Raw genomic sequence first — 22,603 nt, 5'->3', positions numbered from 1 at the left:
GCACTTGATCCAAGGTACTCAAAACTACATATTTCCTCAATCACAAAACTAATTAGAACTGTCATAACGTCATTAACAAACCTAAACATGTATGACGAAATCATAAATTTCTCTTATCGCACGTGGATAACGTCTTTTGACACTTGTCGTGCATTTTAGAAATTATTTCATATTATTCATTGAATAGCTTAATCAATTGATGTTCCTTTATCATAACAAAATCAACAATTTAATTTACTATTTAAAAAGAATCTTTATTTTCAATGTCATGTCCATTTAGACTGCACAATTGATGATTTCGTGAATACAATTATATTTTTATTTTTTTACGTTGATGCATGTACGGAAAGAAAAATGCAATATTTGACGTGATTAGCAGTAAAATGTACTTATGTCTCATTCACCGTTTAGTCTCGAAAGCGATCACTTCGGGGATAGGAATTAATATTAAGGAGATTTAAAATGGTTCGATCGAGCTTTCTTGAAGTTTTACCGCAAGTTTTAGCGGTTAGTGTTAAGAATATTGTGTTAATAGGTAGGAAATGTGATACAGATATAGAATTAGATGCTTTTTGTGGAAGCAAGTGCTTAACTTTGATTGAAAAAATTGTTTTTCTGAAGTTTCACTGAAAATTCGTGAATTTAAACGTTTAAAACCATACAAATGTTTTATTAAGCCAAATACAATTGAATGGTTTTCAAATTTGAATTTTCAATCTTCGTTAAAATTTTTAATTTTAAAAAACCGTTGAACAATAATTCAATTAATAATCATTCACAGGCTTTGGAATGACACTCGGATTTCCCACAGTTCTAATTTCGTCACTCAAAAATCACGACGATGATCTTGAAAATGACGGATTGTCGTTAAATAAAGAACAAATATCGTGGATAAGTTCATTGAATTTAATTTGTGTACCACTTGGATGTATTTTTTCCGGAAGTTTTGCAACCTTCATCGGTCGACGTCGTGCAATGCAACTTGTTAATGTTCCTATATTTATTTCATGGATTATTTTCTTTTATTCACAACATGTTTATCAGTTGTATATTGCATTGGCTATTAGTGGAATTACGGGTGAGTGCTGGATGGATTTAAGACTCCTAACCTTAAATTTTCAAATTTGACATTCCCCAAACCCACAGGTGGAATGCTGGAAGCACCAGTCCTAACCTACGTAGCAGAAATAACTGTTCCGAAAATTCGCGGTCTTTTAGCTGCATCTGGAAGTACTTGCATAATTTTAGGCATCTTCTCACAATTCATCATGATAACATTCCTAAATTGGAGAATAATCACACTGGTATCATCAGCTGTGCCTATACTTGCCATAATCTTGCTATTCTTTGTCCCAGAGTCACCACATTGGCTGATCATGAAGAAGAGGGACGAAGAAGCCAAAATATCAATAATGTGGCTGAGAGGATGGGAAACATCGTTTGATAATGTCAGGAAGGAGTATGAAGACTTGCATGAGAATCTAACAATAGTTAGGAATGAAAAGCCATCATTTAAGAGCAATCTTCAGGAGTTCGGACGACGAACTTTCATCCTTCCATACGCAATTTGTTCATTAAGCTTCTTTATTGGACATTTTAGTGGAATGACAACTCTTCAGACATATTCAGTCATTATATTTACAGACTTAAATGCACCGATGGACAAACGTCTTGCAACTTCTATTCTTGGTGCTTTAGAATTTATTGGAACCTTAATTTGTGTAGTTTTTGTTAATTTCGTTGGAAAACGTAAACTTGCGTTTGTATCGACAATTGGATGTGGAGTTTGCTTCTTACTTACAGCAATTTATTCGATCGTGATAAAACATATAGAAGTTCCAACAAGCAATAGCTTTAATTTGACAAATTTAGAATTAGAAAATGCTACGGCATTTCACGAAAGCTTATTAGAATCGGAAATATTAATTCAGAATGAGACGATGCTTGGATTGGATCAAGATTCTACAATTGATGGATGTAATCAGTACTATTGGATACCTTTGACACTCTTGCTGCTAAGTGCATTACTATCACATAGCGGGATTAGATTACTGCCATGGATTCTTGTCGGAGAAAGTAAGTTGTCAAGGCTGTACGCAAAATTTGTCATTGACTTTCCTTATGAAAAAATCAGAACTTGATTTCTTGTACTTTTGATTCATTTTAGTATATCCAGCAAAAATTCGAGGAGTGTCATCAGGTTTATCAGGAGGAACTGGATATATCTTTGGATTTCTGGCAAATAAATTGTTCCTGTCAATGATTACATGGTTTACACTGTCAGGAACATTCATCATTTACTCTTGTGTAAGCTTCGTTGGATGTGCGATTCTGTTCTTCTTCTTGCCAGGTAAGAAATGAAGATTTATTTATGATTATTATGGGTTGTTAAATGGTTTCCTGATTGGCACTGGATTAAAAGATCCAGAAAATAACTGAATGCCAATTGACAAAAACAACTAAAATTACTTGTTTTGAGTCTGATCTTGAACATCATTTCAAATCTAAGCCTTAATCTAATCCAATTCCATTCCTCAATTTCAGAGACTGAGAACAGAACCTTACAAGAAATCGAAGACCATTTTGCAGGAAAAAAGAAGCTTTCAAGACGATTAATCAAAAGATCCACAACAATTCCAGACACATTCCCCAAAGATTTCAATGTAAAGAACTGGGAAAGCAATGAAAAATTCGAAAAGTACTTAGAACAAGTTAAGCATCAAAAAAAGAACCACCAAAGAGTAGTTAAGACAAAAGCTGAAATTATAAAATGCAATGAATGTGATTACGATACAAGACTCTGATGTTATATTCAATTCATACAGTTACTTCCTTAAATGAAAGGAAGGATGGACATAAGTTTATTAAGGCATTATTCATAGATTTATATAAAAATATATGAAAATAAATTAAATGTAAAGTTTTCTTATAATCTAATTAATGTTATCAAAAAAATGAGATTCAAAACGCACAAAATCATATCCATTTTTTTAGTAGAAATTAAATTAATTATTAAGGCAGGCTCATTGTCATTTTAACATCTATCGCGACTACAATCTATTGCATTATTACTTATCTCTGTTGTATTGGTGGGTGGTCCATCAAAATATAAATACTGTAGTGGATGAAGTTGTGATTCATTTATGGTCAAATCTCGTCCAAATCCACCGGGTCGTGGTGGATTTTGGTATATACTGTGTTTTTTATTTGGATATTTTGTTGCTACATATGTGTTGGTACTGTATGATCCTTGGGGCTGTTGTTGTTGTTGATGATGTTGAGTTTGAATTGGTGTGTAACTGACTGAGCAGCTTCGCCATTGTTCTTTCTCTACGCCGACGTAGCACCTGTTTTGGGGTATTTTTTATGGATTTTTTCTTAAATGTTCTAGATTATAGTTTAAGTTTTTTGAATTGGATGGAGGATGTTAGTCATAAAAGCACGATTTTCCTTTGAAATAGTATTTATCTTCAAGGAAAATCAGCAAAATTTTGATAAGCAAAGCTTAAAAAGCAAAGCTGGTAAAGCTTTAGTCAAAATAAATATTGAGTTAGTAAAGAAAATTTGCTTATTAGCAGAAACAATTGAAGAGTTGCTGTCTGGATGTTGAACGGTAAGTTCATGAAGCCAATCTTTGACTTGATACATCGGTTAAGATTGATAATAAAGCGCAGAACTGCCTTAACAGGCAAAGCGGTCTTCTAGGTACCGAATTGATCTATATGTTCTATGAAAACATGTTCATTGACTGTTAGAGTGCCTTAATGCAAGTTCAAAACCAAATTTCTGGAGAATTCAGCCATAAGCAGACAAAATGCATGATTCCGATACTAGCAGGCATAGAGCATACACTTAAGATCAGTTCAAACTCAGAATAATGCTCGCGAGCAAGCTCAACTTGAATAAATAAGTAGAACAAGCTCTTGAGAGCATCCTCTTTGCCTGTTAGGGTCGTCCTTGCTGTCCTGAACTTCAAACCATCTCCCCAAACATCCAGCCAACAATCTCCATTATCAAAAAAAAAGCACACAAAAAGAACAAAAATTACCAAGGATATTCAAAATCTCTACTAAAGCCACATGGATGATCTTCGCGACAGCAAAAATCCCAGCTTCCAATCTCTCCACCGTCAATCTCACACGAATAAAATCCAGCAATGTGATTCTTTTCACATTTTGTTCCCATTCGACATGGCTTGCCGCTTACAGAATAATGTCTCCATGTACTTATACCACCTTGTTATGTCAATCAAGGGTTTTTTTGGTTTTATTTGATATATTTATGTGTGTTATATAAGAATCAGTATATTTTTATATATGTTTGGAAGTAGGTACATCATCATAAATGTAAAGTAATTGAAAGAATACGAATGAGTAAGAGATTAAATAGTAAGTAAATGCATGTAATGAGAGGTTTTATGGAAGGATATAGTGAAATGAAGAAATAATAAATTTTTGCATACTTAAAGTCACTAAATGCTGATAAAATCATACAGAAAATGATGAATTTCACAATGTGCAGGCATCCGAAATAAATAATAAATAATGCTTCTTATTGCTACTAGGATTAGTTGTAAAATTTTGCAGAGATTTTGATTTCGAAAAACAAAAATAAATAAATTAAGTTATGAATGTTTATTGTGCAGTGGAGGATGACGATGATCCTGTTAATTGAGTTTGTGAATGATTGGAAACGTGTTGTGAAATTGGTGATGATGATGTCGATTGTGATGAAATCACGGATGTTCTATTAAATAGTTTACCGGGTTCGCGGAATATGTCCATACGACGATCACTATTGACTCGACTTCCGCTTATTGATGTGATTTTATCACGACATGTATAATCCCATGGATCCCATGCAAACAGCCAGAAATCACGATTAGGTGTGTGAGTATAATGAACATCCAATTTCAATTGACTCTGATCTAAATCAGACATTTCGCAATTGAATGTGCTGACTTGTGAACTGAAATAGAAAAAAGACAAGATATATATCATGATTAATATTACTTAATCCATTTTCATTTTTCTATGTTTAATTAAATTACCCGAAGCTGAATGATAAGCATTTGAAGGGCGATGTTTCACGATATCTGATGCACTCATTTTTGCACTCCAACTCTGTTGAGACTGTGATTATCTTTTTAATTGCTGATGACAAAAGCTTTGCCGCCGATCCGTAACCCAAATAACACACTGATATTGCAAAAAGAGATAAGAAAAGAGTAATTGGAAATAATTGTTATTGTTAGATTGTAGTTTTGAGGTTAGAATTCTAAGGCGCAGTTGATGAAGTTGTGAATTTTGCTGTTAATGTTGAAAAATTTGTAGAGAATTTATCAACGGTCGTTTAATTTTTAAAATGTATTTGAAATTGTGAGTAGTTGATTTTCCCCTTTCGTAGTTGCAAACCCTTTTTATAGAAATATTTAGTTTGTTTTTAATCTTCAAATAATAAACATCTGCTTGTTAAAATCAAATTCATTGTTCCTAAGAGCTACATCAACAGTTTGTTGGACCAAAATCAACGGAATTTAAAGAAAAGTCAATATTTCATTGAACGTATGTATAATTTTAGCTTAAACTAGCCACTTCATTTAATTTTACCTTTGTAGACTCGATTGCTACTTTCAAGTTTAAAGGTTATACATTAATTAATCAATCCAACGCTTCAGTTTGTCAATTCTATCCAAAAATAACTAATTATCATAATTATCAAGTCTCGCAAAACTTGCAAAATCCACATCAATTAAATTGACAAACCGAAACGAAAACATCAAATTTTCCAACATTTCAAGCTCACACAAAACATTACATAACATTGTCATTAAACCGAATCATTAAAAATCAGCACGCGCTCAAATAAAAGCCACTCAAATCGACTCACATTTTGGATTCTGATGATTGTGTTCATGTGGAACAATTTCACATCCTCGTCCATAGCTAGCTCTCTCAAAGACATCAAAGCCATCATCAGGAATCAAATGTCTGTCATGATCCATGTCTCTTACAGGCCAATCGCTTAGTTGACAGTTATCTATTATTGTACCGCTGGTTTTTGATCCATAACGGAATGTAAAGGAGCGACATGTAAACTTTTGTGCTTTGATGCACTCAATTTCACAGTCTTTAATGGAATGAACTGTTAATGAGTCTCTCACAATGGCTTTAAAGAATCTTTTATGGTCGATTGTTCGGATGAAGCATTCTGTAAAATTAAAAATTTAAATTTTCATCAAGTCAGCATTAAGAATGTTTTACTCACGATCATTAGGACTTCCATATGCAAAGCTTTGTGGCGGTTCCTTTTTACAAACTGAAAAATCATCACTCATTGCATAAATGTCGTAATTTCTATCCGGCACAATATCTGCATAGGCATCAAGGAAGCTAAATGAACGATCGCAAAGTAGACAGTTGTCACGCATGGGCTCAGAATAGCGGTAACTGTAGACGCCACATCTGAATTTATTTTCTTCGTAGCACATTTTCTCGCATTCCTTTACACTTGCTGCTGTCATTGCGTTTCTTACGATACCTTTGTGTAGTCGGAAACCTTCGCTTGTCTTGACTGAACAATCTGGATATTTTGGGAATCAAAATGATTAATTTTAAGTAAATTTTAGATTAACTTTATCTTACCTTCCATTCCAGGTCTTCTTGTCCACATTGATCCAAAGTTAGGCTGTCCATAAGCTGGAGGGGACGGTGATCCATACCGATGATGTACGCTATTATCTTCAATTGGTCCAAGTTCAAAGTAATTAAAATGAGGAGGTCCATCAATTCTCTTAATTTCATTCTTCAATCCCCAGTAATCAACTTGTGGTCTATAAGACACAGATCCGTAAGATCCACCATATGATCCCCATGAATCTTGTCCAATTAAATACGGCACAAATCCAGCTGAAGGTTTTTGATGGAAGTTTGTATGATAGCTTGGTGGTGGACGTGGTGGATCTCTGTCATGATATCCTAAGCCAGGTTTTGGAGGTGATGAATTTGGTCCATGATTACTTCCACTTCCATAGCCTGAATTGTCTTGAGGTGGTGAGTCTGGTTTCGATGGCGATGGCTGATATGGAGGATCAGGTCTATCATAGTCAGATGGATTTTGGGGATTTGAAGGTTGTGGCCTGTTATATCCTTCGTCTGTAGGTCTTGAAGGGATTGGTTGTGGACGATTGTACCCTTCATCAGTTGGTCTTGAAGGAACTGGTTGAGGTCTGTTGTAGCCTTCATCGGTAGGTCTGGATGGAATTGGCTGTGGTCTATTGTAGCCTTCGTCTGTGGGTCTTGAAGGGATTGGTGGAGGTCTATTGTAGCCTTCGTCTGTTGGCCTTGAGGGTATTGGCTGAGGTCTGTTATATCCTTCATCTGTAGGTCTTGAAGGGATTGGCTGAGGTCGATGAATTGATGGAGGAGGTGGTGGCGGTCTGTAACTGTAGTCTCCTGAATCGATATACCCATGTGAACCTGAACCAGATTGTGGAGGCGGTCTGAATGGTTTATGGTCATATCCACCATGATCAATGTCATATCTATCAATTGCTTGGAATCCTCCATATGATGATGGCTTATGGTCAGGATATGGTGGCTTATTATCAATATATAATGGTTTGTCAGGATAGGAAGGCTTGTTATCAATATATAATGGCTTATTATCTGGATAAGGCTTTGGGTCTGGATAATGTGATCCGAAGTATTTACTTCCACCGCTATAGAAGTTTGAACTTCCAAAACGATCCCAAGATCCTCCAATTGGTCGTGATTCATAGATATTATGTTCTGGTCTATATTTATCAATTGCTGTGACTTCAGGTCGATATCTATCTCGGTCATGTTCATTTCCACCTGATGGTTTATAACCAGACGACGGCTTTTGACGATTTGGACAATCAATACAATTTGGTCGACAATTTGTTGTCGTACGGTCTTTTTCATAATAATCATAGTCAGGATGTGGAATTAAATTTAAATCACGATTATGTGAACTTGAATATAAATCCATTTGCGAAAGTGGAACTTCCACAAGTTCACATTCACCTTGACCACGACCGCTTGGATCTATGCGATAATTAAAACCTTCACACGAAAATCTCTTCTCCTCTGAGCATTGTTGCTGGCAATCTTCAAGACGCTCACAAATAAGCGTGCGACGAATCCAATGTGATGCAACACGCTTACCAGCTAATACACGCCGGAAACATGCTGTGAATTTTTTTTTTTTTTTGTTTGAATAATGAAAAATAAAAGTTAATATTATATTCAAATTGATTGTTCTTCTAATGACTTTGTGTGTAAATATGTGGATGTTAGTTTTTTTGTTGCTGTGCAGCCCATAAATGCACATTTTCGATTAAAAATGAATGAAAATTTTTTTATTTTGTCATGAAATCTTTTCTTCATCGTGCTAACATTATACGTAAGTATCGAGGGTAATTAAGCTCGATGAAATAAAATTTCTAATGCATATATGCTTAACAAAAAAAAATTAATTAGCATTCTGATTTTTATGCAGATTACAGAATGATCTGAGTGTGGATACTGGATGTTTTGCAAAAGTGGGCAGGCAAGTTTGATGCTCGCTAATTTAATTTTGCTGTTATTTTTAATTGATACAATTTTTATTTAATTTAAATGGTGACAGGAAAAGTAAAAGTTTAATATGTCGATAGTGAGAGTTCTTGGATTTGCATGCAGATGCTATTGCAACTCCTGCACTCTTTTAGATCACACGGGGAATCACATTTGTTTGATTATTTGTTGATTTTAAAACATGAAATCTAGTAGCAAACTTCAGAGAGGTAAAAGCAAATCCATTCGTTGAAATGTAGATTACAAGCTTAATAGAAGCGTAATTGGAATATTGACAGCTGAGCTAAAATTGCTACTCAATTTTCTAAGATTTTTTCAAACATTCTTAGAAACAAGGGCTATTGCAATTGGTGTTAGCATTTGAAGAAAGAATCGAAAGCATGCTCTGGCAATTGGCAAGTAGGAACCGATGTAAGAGACAGTCTCAGATGCCTTCTAAAAGGGATCATAGATCATAATTGATCTGTGTGTCCATCGAAACAAGTGAGTAAGAAAGGATTTAGGAACACTATATCTAAAGTTCACATGGAATTGCTGCATGGGCAACGATGCAAAAGTGCTGGAAATTAGAAACTGGAAGAAGTTATCTAACGGCAGATCTAGCTTCTGAAGAACTCTAAATGCGGCAATGGACGCTCATGTGCCTTCGAAAAGGAAGTAAGTAAGTTATCTAAATTTCATAACTGATTCCAGAAGTATTGACTCTAAGATTGAGCGTAGGAATACACTGTATTTAATTAGATTTCTAATGTCATCTTTTACTACTTTAAATCTACATATATTAAGCATGCAGTTCTAAGTATCATCAAGTACTTGCTCACATAAAACCCAAATCACTTTACAACCGATTGTTTAAATTCATGAAAATCACAGATTCTAGACTCCTCATATCTCATATATTTCTCATGTATATTTTATCTTATCTCAACAGCAATCTTTATTGCTACCTCATTTTATGAGATGAATTCAGTTCCTTTATGATTTTCGAATTAATTTTTTGTTGGTTTTTAATATGAGAATTATTTAACTTTTGTGGATCTGATAATTAGCATATAAAATCCATTTATTTTTGTGGAAAGATGAGTTTGGGGTTTTGAACTTTGTTTGGAGTGACTTTAGGCTTCAGGTATATCCATTTAACACTAAAGCTGCTAAGTTTACAAACAATTTGTTCCAAATTGTCACTTTTTTGCAATATTTTTTAAGAAATTTCAAAATTTCTACAATATTAGCCACTGTTATTAAACTTCATTACACTCCAACCCACCTTTAGGATCCTCTAGAATGATTATTGAACTTGGGGGCTCAAGAAAACTAAAAGTTGCACTAGCAAATTCTATACCACTAAGTAATATTATTATAAATTTAACTACACTCATTTTTAATATTTTTTTTTTATATTCCTTAATTTGTTTGTTCTAATAAGTAACTCATTAGTCAGTCTTTTATATCACAAAACACAAATTTTTAATAATTTTTTTCCAGCCACATGAACAATTTTTTTATAGTTTTTCCCTTAAACTTATTTCCACAAATAAAAATGCAACAATAAAAAAAAAAATCAACAGTCAACAACTGCAATGCATATTTCGCGGTTAAATCGGATACTAAAATTCAATTCAAATTTGTTTTACTATTTATACATTTACTCGCACGTGAGTGTATACTACAGAAGAGAACAAACAAGTGAGAAAACTAGATGTAGAGAGCTTACATTATGGCCAGTCTGTTAATGAGCACAAAAAAAGTCATCTTTTTTTCTGTATAGTATAGAATTGATGTATGGAAGGGGTGTTCATTCAAAAGAGTCAAATTTTCCATAACATTTAAAGTAAAATTGTGTGTTTATGAAGTAATTTGCATAGCCTTGCAAGAGGCTTTTTTTTTTGTTTTTTGAATGTAATGATGAGTTTGTGGATGATGAATTAAGTTGGTAAGCTTTTAATGGGATCGTTAACTTATGATTTGCAATATATTAAGACAAAAATGATGTTGAATTGGTTTAAAGTCTATGAAATTACTTTTGTGTCAAAATTTTGGATTTTGTGACGTCAAAAGTTTAAATTATTGATATGCATCATTTATGGACCATCCCTAATATAAGTTTTTGAAAGTAGATTGACAGTTTTGAGAATAAATTGACAAATTTGAGATAACTTTAGTTTTGAAGCAAAAACTCATTGACTTTGGATCAAAATTTTTCATTTTTTCGTAGATTGTCCACATCGAAACTTTGAGTGCTTCTACAATCACAAACTTTAATCAAAATAACAATTATCTTCCTTTTTATCAATCTTTGGCCCGGAGCACGAAAGAATTTATCAAAATTTTATATTAAATACTCAAAAGTTAAGATTTGAAGCAAATTTTAACAATATGAAAAATAAATTTTGCAAACAAAACGTAACAATCTCAAAAATAATCCACCATAAACCAATAAATTAATCAACAATTAATCGAGAGAATTGAATCATTTAAAAGAAATGCTTGAGATGTTTGAGGAAAATTTTCCATTTCAATAGAAATGCAGGAAAAAAATTTTACATTGAAAGAATTACCACATATCAATTGCTTAATTTATTCATAGATGAAAATAATTACATGATTGTTAAGCCATAGCATCAAGCACAATCATTAGGCACATTTGAGTTAAAACAATGCGATAGTTAATTGCCGAAATGACATTAATTGTTGACTTTGGTGGGTGAAAACAAATGTAATAATTTTGACATTAAAGAAATGTTATTTTTTCGGGTATTTAAGCTTGTCGCAATTCTTTGTGCTAAAATAATTCCCAAAATATAGAGGACAATGACAACTTAAAGAAATTCTTGAGATTCTTCTGCATTTTTCCGGTTGCCATTAAATTGCACAGGAACTTAAAAATCACCGCGTACCATTAATACCGTGCAAAAAATTCACATTAAAAGGAAAAAACTTAATGATATGATTCATGCCATGAATATATTTTTGTGTGTTATAAATCGTCTCAAATTGGAATTTTTCCTGATGGCATTGATGTCAGCGACATGTCTACCATAAAATAAATAAAGGAAGGAAGATTTTCCTCGTGCGATAAGCACACAGCACACAAAAAATCAGATCAACTAATTTGCCGTTTTAAAAATATCGTGGTCAACGTTGCGGACGATTCTTGTGAATTAATTAATTTGTCTTGAGACGCTATGTCTGCCTAAAATAACCAACAGTGTCATTATACCGTGCGAATTAAGCTTGTAGGTATTTTAATATGTTAGAATAAAGACATAACTTAAGCATAATAGTCTCATGAGATCACAAATTTCTTTGTTCTTCATGCTTCTTTGTTACTGATACATGAAAGCTGAATGGTTTTAATATTCACACTTGCCAATGCTGAATATGTGTGGAGGAAATGATCTCATTTTTAATTTGTGCTTATTGCACGGTGGGTAATTTAATTTAAATTCTGTGTTGACATGAATGGGGACGAGAATTTGTCAGGATTATAAATTGGTGGTAATTAAGTGCTTAATGTGTCTTGGAGTTTGAATTGTAGATATGAGGATTGATTTGTGGCATTAGTTTGTGATAGAAATTTTGCTAGAAATCTAGCGTCATGTGCTGTCAGAGATGGGAAAAGTCTGAAGAATTGACCAGGGTTTCTGGAAAATCGCGTTTCTAAAAATGTGAACACCGCGGGTTGTATGGCTTCTAACTTAAATTCGGATTGACTCTGATCCTACTTCAAACTGGAACTATCTACAAAACGCAGAGGTCTGAAGCACTCTCACTCGTTATGTTCAGAATATTTGAATCCATCAATACAAGCCGACCATCTTGCTAAGTTCATCAACTCGTCTTGAATCTGCATTTCAAATTAATTCAAATCCGCATGCTTCTGAAATTCCGTTTATTTCCGAAAGAATCAACAAATTCTTGTGTTTAACATTATTACAAATGACGGCAAATAGCTGAGAACATAACTTACAAATGAGGTTAATCTCAGTTGGTTAAAGAATTAATTTTGCTTAAAGAATTCTTTGATTAATTAAATTGCCACATTCTTGTTGAAGTTTGAAGTAGAACGGAGTAGATTTTCGTTTCTCAGGTGAGTTATCTCACAGAATTTTAAAATTTTGGTCAGAATAAGTTTAAGTTTGATTATAAAAGTGGAGTGTTTGTGGGAATATTATCAGTGGAGCTTGTTAAAATGGGTTTTGGTGTAGAATTCAGTCTACAAGTGTTTAGATGGACTGAATAATTGTCAGGAACGTTGTAGTTTCGAAACCTTTCAAGTTTCAAATCAACGATTGCTCAAAAAAAGCTAAAATGATGCCAAATGTGCTACAAATCATCAACAGAACCAAAAGTACCAATTTAAATGCCCCAAACAGGTAATTACACTTGATATCTAAGATCAAACAGTGGCAAATAAATCTCAAAAAATTGACAAAGCCCAGTCCAACATCATCACACCTTTTCTATCGATAAAGCTACACCAAAGTCATCCACAACTGCCTTTTCATAAAGAGCCATTGCATATAATGAGCGTAAAAATGTGGTGCATCGATCAAAACATTGCGATAACTATTGAACTGATGCAAATTTGTTTCCATTTTATCTCTTTTTTTATAAACCCTTCCGTTTTTTGTTTGTTACCTTTATTGAGGTCATAATGCTATCCAACAACAAAAAAAACATATAAATTCTTCTTTTATGCATGAAGATTTATGATTTCTTATGTTTTATGCATTATTGTGAGGTTGAAGCTATAACTGGGATTTTTTTTGAGAATTTTTCTGTAATTCATGCATTTTATCGTCCATAAAAATCTTTAAAATATTTACTTAATTTCAAGTCATAAGAAATACTGTCGCATTATCAAATTAATTGATTGCAGGCACGCAAAGAAATTCCCTCAATTCATTTTGCCAAGCACATGCTCTCAACATTTACGTATAAAAAATTAAATGAGATGCATCAAGCTCATTTATCGGTCATTTCTATGTATGTGTTTAGCTTTGTTACGCATCAGTAAGAATGAAATCGAATTTACAACAATGTGACGTACAGACGATATCAATGAAATTTTTTGTTTAGATCTTGTTTAGTTTTGCAATTAACATTGAAGGGAAAAAATTGTATAAATCATAATAAATTATCGATAATAAGATGTAATATTGCATCGTTATGCGTGCGGATATGTGATCAAGAATGATTGGTTGAATCACTGGACATGTCATTATAGAAATTGTAGGTGAAAAGAAGAGAATTGAATAATGTAAGAATTGGCAAGAATGAGAAATGATTGGATGGAGATGGAAGTGAATTGATAGCGACTAAGGCGCATTTTTTGGATTTTTTGAGGGACTATAGTGAACATCAAGGCGTAACTGACTGTTTGTAGAAGATTTAGTCAATAGACTCATATTCTTCTACTGATAATCAAGTATTTGAACCGCGTAACTAACATTTTGGGCAAACAGTTGACATTCCGTGTATTTACAGCTTCAAATAGTTCAATTGACTTGTCCTAACCAGTTCCAATGTAGCTTTGGTTCCAGAACATAGTTCAGTATCTAAACCCAACCCTTACCTACCTTAACTCTCAAAAAAACTACATCCAACAAAAGATGTCAAAACATTTACATGCCCATCACACAAACTGATCATCTTATCTTCCCTCAATCAACAAAAAAGACCAGCTAAAGCATAAAGAGCATAAATTTCACGATAGCTACATAAGAATAGTGATTTAGCAAGAGGAACTCATCACTTGCACATGACATTGATCAAAAAAATTACATTCAAGTGAGCAAAGACAATGGATCGTTGAATATAAAAAAATATTTCTGACTGCCAACATGCGCCTTTTTTTGTGTAGTGTTAAGTGAAAATGAAAATTAATTGTTGTCTCTTTAACAGAACCGCAGTGCTTGTGAGTCAGAAGCTATTATTATTTTCATTTTCATTATTTTGTGCGGTCATTCAAATTTTTTGTGTTTGATGCTAATTTTAATGCTTGCGGAAATTGAATGCGTTTCCAAATATTTTACCCAAAACATTCTTTTGTTACTTATTGAAACATTTGTCATGCTTTCGAATATTAAAATGGATCTGTCAATACTTACTCTTTGGACGTGGTATGTCGGGACTGTTGTCAGTTACTTGATAACCATTCTTTCGATTTCCATTATATCCTGAATTATCCAAATTGATTCCATTTACCGGATATCGTCCAGATGGATATAAGTCGTAATGATTCATGTGCGCATGATAACGATTATCAATTGGGTGCAAGGATGGTGCATTTTGTGCATAAATTCCTGTGGGAAAATGTGAATTTTTATCATCATAATTATCCAAAAAATAGTGATAATGTGGATGTGTTTGTGGTGAATAAAATGGAAATGGATCAGGATTAAGGGGATATGAATGATGAACATCTGGACTATCGGTTTCATAATGTGGACGAGGTGGAATCACAACTGGACGTGTGGTTTCTTTTTGAGGTTTTTGACTATGATAACTGGGAGTTGACGATGTGTCTGGCTGAAAGCCGACAGTTTGAGGATCACGATTGATAGCTGGATGTGTTGTTGGAAATTTATTTTGAATATTATAAAGGTCATCGGGACGAGTTGGATTATTATCAGAGGAGAAGGTTGAACCAAGCGAGGTTGTTAAAAAATCACCTGATGTGGTGCCGTCGCTGCCATCTTGTGTCGTTGAACCGCTTGAATATACACTTGATGTTGGTGATGGTACATAAATTGTTGGATTTGGACGGGATGTGTCTTGGGTTGATGGGAATGTGCTGGCTGTTGGACGTGTTGAGGGGTTTAAGGTGCTGCTTGTCTCGAATGCTAGAATTGAGTTAAAATTTTTGATAGAATTAGCAATTGATGTATAAAATCATATTCCGGATCCTCCCTATAGCCTCATCGAAGTCTTTCGATTTTCTCTTCATACTTTCACTTCCTCCCATCTTAATAGCCATAACTAATCAATACTAACCTCCAGGTCGTGGATAATTATTGTTAGGACTTGGATCGACTAAACAATTTGATGTCTTTCTAGCATAAAGATCGAAATCGGGGTCAAAAATAGTTCCAGCAGGTGATGACCCCGTACCGTCAATAACTTTTGATGATAATTGACACGTTCCATTTCCTCGCGTTGATATTCTGCGTATTTAAGCATAAATGGCTTTTAATTCAAGGAAAAGAAATTTTAAAGCATGCCAAATTTTTGTCTCACCCAAAAGCAAATGTCGTACATTCAGCATCTTGTAGACATAAACTCGTACACACATCTAATTGATTTGTGTCAGATCGTCTAAAAGTCTTGTCAAATGGAAGCATTGCGCCAATGGCAATTCGTTCAAAGCATGCTGAAAAAAAGAGAATTGATAAATTGAAATGAGATGAAAAAAAGCTTAAGTAAAGGAACGAACAGCACAACTCAGTGGAATTGCATCATCTTAATCAATTGTTTATGTTAATTCATCTAAGACTTAAGAAATAAATAAATGAACTTGCGTTGTTCTCCGCTTTTATGCGAATCGAAAAGATTAAGAAAATATAAAACAGATGCAAAACGGATATTCAGCGATTGCATTGGCAGGTCTTTACAATTGTCTTGTCTGCATGCTCTTTCAGAGAGTTTTAGTGAATATTGGGTTAATAAATTAAAGGTAATTGGAGAAGTTTTATGACTTTGGCGTTGCGAAAGGGATTTTTTATGGGATTAAGGTAGCAAGAAGTTCTGTTTCATGGGAATTTATGAAAATGTCAAGATGGCATGTGGAGCGAAATGTAGGACTCAGTCAGGGAAGCTGAACTGATCAATTAGAAATTCATATTTTGCACATCTTATTCTGGATGAATCAATACTTCTCATTTAGTTCCAAGTATTTATCATTTATGGATTGCATGCTGATTCCCTTGCATCTTTTGTGTCTTTCGAGACTTGCAAATCCCAAAATTCACAATATTCTCTATATTAATCAGCACATTATAAATTGGATCCGGTTATCATTTAATCTAAAATGTTACAACCATAAACATTCCGAAAATAAGAAGATATAAAAATAACATTCTAATTTTTGTGGATGTCTGGAAGATAAAATTAATTAATCCACTTTTGGGATACAACCTAAAGTTGAATGCTAAGGTTATTTTCAGTGAAATTAATATTCAAATCTGGTCTGGAATGCGGGGAGAGTTAAAGGAATTGTTGAAAGAATTGGTAAAGAAGATCAATGTTGCGGCACTATTTAAATATTTCAGGCTTGTCTCATTGGTGCTTACAGTGACTGCTGCACTGATGCAGCTTCTATTTGACATTAGTTGATGTTTGGAGTCATAAAGGAGTCTTTTTCTATTTTGTCGCTCAGTTTTCTAAGCCAATAAACTCAAACCTTTACCAGAATTGTCTTAACAAAACTGATCCGAAATGTATGTAAATATTTAAGTGCTGCTAAATCAAATTTGAAATGCAGTGAACTCGGATGTCAATTTTTAATAGCTTCTACACTTTCCGGAAGTAGGAATCTCGTGAACATTGCATGAAAAAATTAATATTAATCAGCAATTAGCACTTTGAGCTGAATGAACTCTGATTCAATTCTAAAGAAGTAATTTCAATTATTAACAGCAATAAACTGGAAATTATTGAATGCAAATCCAGTTTAATTATGCTTAATTCTGATAATAAATCAATTGATAATGCAAATCACACAAGTTGATACTTAAAAATGAAATTTTTATACTTACAGTGTGGCTTTGAAACGAGTTCATTGTCTATTTGTACACAATTAACAACAATTGGTGCTATCACATTGAAATGTATGAGTATAATTGCTAAATAATGTCTTTTTCTCATTTTAATTAATTTCTGTATATCTCTTATCTTAAAATAAATTATTTAAATATCAAGCTTGTCTTGCTTTCACTTCTAATTCCTTCGTTTATTAGTAATTTTTTTGCACAGTAATTCCAACTCTTTTTATTTGATTTTTATTACAAATGTCATGATGGTGTAGCACAGTAAGCATAAAAGAAATGAGAAATCTTAATTTTTGTCACCGATATAAACTGTTGTGCTTTAGATTCATCACATATTTGCCGTATTTTTAATCACTTTTTTGTTCTCTTTTTTTAGCGCACTTTCTCTGAGAGAATCCGCTTTGATGATTGAATTTTGATTGATTTTGAGCTCAGAAACTACGCTGGATGTTGTGAATGAATCACAATCAAATTTTACAACTTCTAATTTCCTTACAAAACTCTCTCAAAACTTCTTTTATGTCTGCAATTAAATAAAATATTCTCAATTTTTTCGGTAATAGGTCGGTAGCTTTAAAAAATATTTTGATTCCAGCGAAATCACAGCAAGAAAGAAGAACAGCAACAACAACAACAGAAAATGTTGCCTAAAGAGCACAAGACAGAATAAAGAGGTCGATGAAACATGCAAAAAAACACAGAGAAGATACAAAGAAGCCGAAACGAAAATTGAACATATTTCGACAATCCCAGGAAATTGAGATGTAATGCTGAGGAGTGATTAATTATTGTGACATAAGAATTGTCTTTACAAATCTTTTTTACAATGTTTTTTTTGCATGGACATGAAAGATTAAGAAATTTAACATTGACAGGTTAATTTTTTGTCAAGCTTGAAAATTTTTGTTGCTGGTGCAAAAAAGGTTTTTGGGTTGAATATTTTAGATTATTGGATAATTTAGAAGCTATCTGACTTGATAAAATGTTGCTTTTAAATTTTTTGTAAGCTTGATTTGAGTCCGGTTTTCTTTTTGGGTTTCCTAGCACGAGCAACACAAATGAAGATGGCTACAACATTGAAGAACTTCCGTGGAGCATCCATTTGGGTGTCAAATAGAAGTGATTTCATTTGGCGTTAATAAAAGAACTTTAGTTGACCCTTAAGAGCTTCGTTGTTCAGATTTCTTCATTTGTGTTGCTCAGACAGCTTGTATTTAATGATAGCAACATTGTATTGGTCATTGGCAAGTGATATCAAGCGATATAGTCAGTTTCAAGTACGATTTAAGAGAAGATATTAATCATAATTGATATGTTAAGGCAGCAAAGTAAGAAAATAACTCGAGCGACAAAATGGAGATAAAAAAATTGATTTGGAGTCGTAAAAAACCAGTGTAGCTTCCGAATAACTGCCAAATGGACCCTTGTGTCACTCTGATAAGTAAACTCTCCATCACTGTTTGGTCACTGATCTTCACAAGTCCTCAAAAACTCAAATTACATCCCAAAGTCCCAAAAACGTCAATATTTCGTCAAATATCATCAATAATCCCAAAATCTCATTTAATTCAATTCCAAAAAAATTCTTAAAATCCCATCACAAAAATATTTCATTGCAAAAAAAAAATTGTAGAATTTATTTAAAGCCAAGTGACTATGAAAATAATAAAATATTTTTGTCAGTAGAATGTCAATGTTGTCGACATCGAAATTATATAAAAACAAACTAATTAAAAATTCTTTTATTCTGTATCTAAATAATTCTGATGCAATTTGAATGAAGTAGAAGAATAATTATTCAGATTCATTTTCGTTGGTCTATGTGATGATGGGTAGGGGTTCTGATTTTCTGTTGTTGAGAGAGTTGATTTGTGGAGATTTTTGTGAGGCTTTTGAGTTAGTCTTGTTCTTGAAGGATTGAGGATTGTGGTTTTAGTTTGTCTATAATATTTGGTTGGGTATGATCTTGGAAATAAGGAGATTCTCCATTAAGTGCTTGCAATCACACAGTTAGACATTAATCTTTCAAAACTCAATTTACTTAAGACCTATTGTTCATAATTATGAGCTTTTTCATCATATTAGACAGTTTTTATAGATGTTAATCAGGTGGAATAGACGAAACTTAATTTACAAAGTAAGCATCAAGTTCCGGTCATTCAAAATTATGCTTATATGACCTGTTATGGTTTAAGATATTGACATTGAATTACTCTTTGCTTATCAGGTATGAAAAATAGTCAAAAAATACATCGAAACGAATCAGAAGACTAGAAATCAGAGCTTGAAGTCGACTCGACTCAACTCGACTCAATTCTACTCGAATCGACTTGACTCTACTCGAATCTGCTCGATTCAGCTTGATTCGACTCAACTCGACTTGAATCAACTTAGAGTTATGCTGTAGAGTATCACAAAAGTAGCACATAAACTCACTTGCTCTTGAAAAATCCCAACAATCTCTCAAATCAACTCAATTTCAACTCCATCAGAACCCCTAAATCACCAGCATTCATGAATGGAACACATATATCCTCAACACAACAACAACAGAACTATATCGACGATCTCATTAATTTCAGACTAAAATAAAAAATCTTTCAAACAAAAATGATGAGCGTGTGTAGAACAGAAACAGAAATAGAAATGAAAATGAGCTAGGTGAGGTCAAAAGCTAAAGTTCTAAATTGAATTTTGCGCTTTTATTTGTAATTGACATAAAAAAATGTACTTTAGTTATGTTGGACATGCTTTACATTTTTTTTCGCTCTTCTTTTGTGGAATCACATGTTGGATGTTTGTTATAAATGAATAATTAGTTAACGATCTATGGTAATGTTTTTACGATCAGATAAAATTCCACTTTTTCAAGGTTAATTTAATTATTATTATTATAATTGTCTCCATCCTGAGTTCTGAATAGGATATTGAGTGAGACATGAGATGGAATGGAGTTGACAAATTGGGTTGATGAGCATGTAATTGGAGGATTTTTATTAAATTTAATTGATTTAATGAGAATTTGAGTTTGGAGGTGAATTAAATTCACATTATAGGACATGCTGAAGATCTGGGAGAAGATTCTTGAAATTTACAATTTCTAACTAATTTGTTAAAATTGGAATTGTGTCCACAAATTCGAATTTAGGCTTGGATTGATGAATTTGACCTTAATTTACCAAATTTCAAACTTTTTATGTCACTAACTCTTTAAAATTTAAAGCTCACTGTGATTCACTTTGAAAAAATATTTTTTAAACTTCATTAAAATTCAAATTTAAACAAAAAATTCCAGGAAGCTTTGACAAATTCGCCATTAATTTGTATTTTCATCCAAAACTTTAATCCACTTCCACTTACAATTTTTTAACAGAATAATTTAAATTAATTTTAATAAATTAAAATTTAAATATCGCAAAAAATCAAACTTTTTAAAAAAAAATATCTCGAGAATTCAATTTATTTCGTCTATACGCGGACAGCGCGCGACACCAACTGAAATGTTGCTATATGTTGATTAAAACATGATTAAACAAAAGAGTCTCTCTACATCACTTTTTTTTTCGTTCTTCTGCGTGTTATGTTTCACATTTTTTTTTTATATTTTATTGTAAAAAGTGAGCCAGCAACAACAGCATACATTTGGCAATACGACATTATTGAATGGGATGAGCATGCTGAAACATTAAGCGGAAACATTCAACATGCAAAACATTCGTGCTGATACAATTAGAACAGTTCTTACTGTTGCTGATGTGATTCTGTTTATACTGGCGACAACACCTCAAGTCAACTGCAAATATGCTCAGCATAGTGGAAAAATAGAAAGAATTTCGCTGGAACTAATCACCGAAAATTATTATTATTGTCTCATTCCGCATTCATTCATTGCGACAAAAGTGAATAATTTGTGGTTTGATGTTCTTTTTCGTAAGTGTCGTGAATGTGAGTATGCAGTTTTGTAGACGTAATAAAAAGAAGAAAATTTCGAGTAGGAAGTGAGGTTTTGAGATTGGATTTTGAGGCGCATTTATGAGAAATTGTGGAAATTTGGGGAATTCTAGCTTTTTGAGTGTTATTTTGTCCTTAAACCAAAGATTTCTCGTTTTTGGAGTTTAGCTGTAACTTCTGTGCATTTATCAATGTCCATAACCTGAATGGCATGTGGCTTGAGTATCCAAAAGTCATAAACATCCAAAATTCTCAGATTTGACCTAAACATTCAAATTTTAAAACAAGTCACTAAGCAACTTCACAGACAAACATTGAATCCAGTCCGACAAACCACACCCAACACCTCCATCATCCCACAAAACTCATCCAAAAACAACTGACAAATCTTTGATTTATTTTAAGTGACATAACGGAAAGGAATTTTCTGCTATGTTCAGACTAACACCCTGGATCGTCTTTGAATTAATATTGAGTGTCATCAAATTTAATCAGTAAGGTCAGATCATCTTCGACATTCGTGGTGAGTTGTGATGTTACAAAAAGGCAAATTAAATGTCATTAAAGCACAAACCGAGATTTTACATAATAATTGTAATTATCATGATCGTCACCACAGCTACGGAGAGTAAAGACGCTTAAAATAATCAAATGTTGTATTCTGTTATTAATTATTGTTGTAATACAAAGGGATTTTATTATAGTTGGTATTAAAATAGTTGACAGGAAGATGTTCTGATGGTATTTACTATTCTAATGAGTAGTCGGCATGTTCTAGTATGAATAAGATTTAAATAGCAAATAATTATAATTTTACATCAATTTAGAACATCTAAAATTGATGTGAATTTTGTTAATATCTAGTAAGTAGGCTTAATACACACAAGAGTATTTATGATTCACAAATTAGCAGATTATTACGATTGTAATAACATTAAATTGAGTACAAATTGAATAAAAATGTAGTTTAATGACAATTTCAATTAGATTCTCATTTATCATGCGATGATTTTGTTACAAATTAAGGTTTTGGACTACATATTGAGATTAACGATTATATTTGCTGAGAATGTCAATTATGGACAAGGTAGGCTATAAGTCAAAAGGCTTTAAGATGGTTTGACAATATGCTATTTTGTGCTGCAAAATATAAAGCATGACACAGATCTGAGTGATGCAAAGGAAAAAAGCTCCTTTATGACTCTGTCAAGATTATTTTGAATAACACTAAGTAGAAGTCATCGTCGGATGGTGCCAAGACAACCGCCATTTGATGTTAGT

At 33.0% G+C, this 22,603-nt stretch overlaps 2 protein-coding genes across 5 annotated transcripts; one reads left to right on the top strand and one right to left on the bottom strand.

The window, feature by feature from the left end:
• The first annotated feature begins 409 nt into the window (after positions 1 to 409).
• On the top strand, positions 410 to 2,878 carry LOC139098497 (facilitated trehalose transporter Tret1-like). The gene is made up of 5 exons (XM_070650725.1): positions 410 to 535; positions 782 to 1,078; positions 1,147 to 2,076; positions 2,168 to 2,350; positions 2,545 to 2,878. Exons 1-5 carry the CDS (start codon positions 463 to 465, stop codon positions 2,802 to 2,804), a joined length of 1,743 nt encoding a protein of 580 aa, XP_070506826.1. The 5' UTR covers positions 410 to 462; the 3' UTR covers positions 2,805 to 2,878.
• On the bottom strand, positions 2,854 to 20,867 carry LOC139098495 (uncharacterized). 4 transcript variants are annotated; one of them, XM_070650723.1, is made up of 12 exons: positions 20,732 to 20,867; positions 17,360 to 17,894; positions 15,843 to 15,975; positions 15,600 to 15,769; positions 14,714 to 15,448; positions 6,645 to 8,213; positions 6,268 to 6,582; positions 5,890 to 6,210; positions 5,051 to 5,198; positions 4,763 to 4,968; positions 4,049 to 4,235; positions 2,854 to 3,347 (listed from the first exon to the last, which is right to left on the bottom strand). In XM_070650723.1, exons 2-12 carry the CDS (start codon positions 17,466 to 17,468, stop codon positions 3,035 to 3,037), a joined length of 4,206 nt encoding a protein of 1,401 aa, XP_070506824.1. In that variant the 5' UTR covers positions 17,469 to 17,894; positions 20,732 to 20,867; the 3' UTR covers positions 2,854 to 3,034. The 4 variants fall into 4 exon arrangements, 2 of the variants coding, with proteins under 2 accessions (XP_070506824.1, XP_070506825.1); XM_070650724.1 differs by lacking the exon at positions 4,049 to 4,235 and having other exon boundaries at positions 3,179 to 3,347; XR_011545205.1 differs by lacking the exon at positions 4,049 to 4,235 and having other exon boundaries at positions 3,232 to 3,347; positions 4,463 to 4,968.
• Between the last annotated feature and the right edge of the window lie 1,736 nt (positions 20,868 to 22,603).

The sequence above is a fragment of the Chironomus tepperi genome, unplaced genomic scaffold (genome assembly GCF_022539635.2).
Source record: "Chironomus tepperi strain 1889 unplaced genomic scaffold, CSIRO-AGI_Ctep_v1 contig_445, whole genome shotgun sequence".
NCBI lineage: Eukaryota > Metazoa > Arthropoda > Insecta > Diptera > Chironomidae > Chironomus > Chironomus tepperi.
The sequence above is the reverse complement of the archived record's forward strand: the minus strand, read 5'-3'. Positions and strand labels throughout refer to the sequence as shown.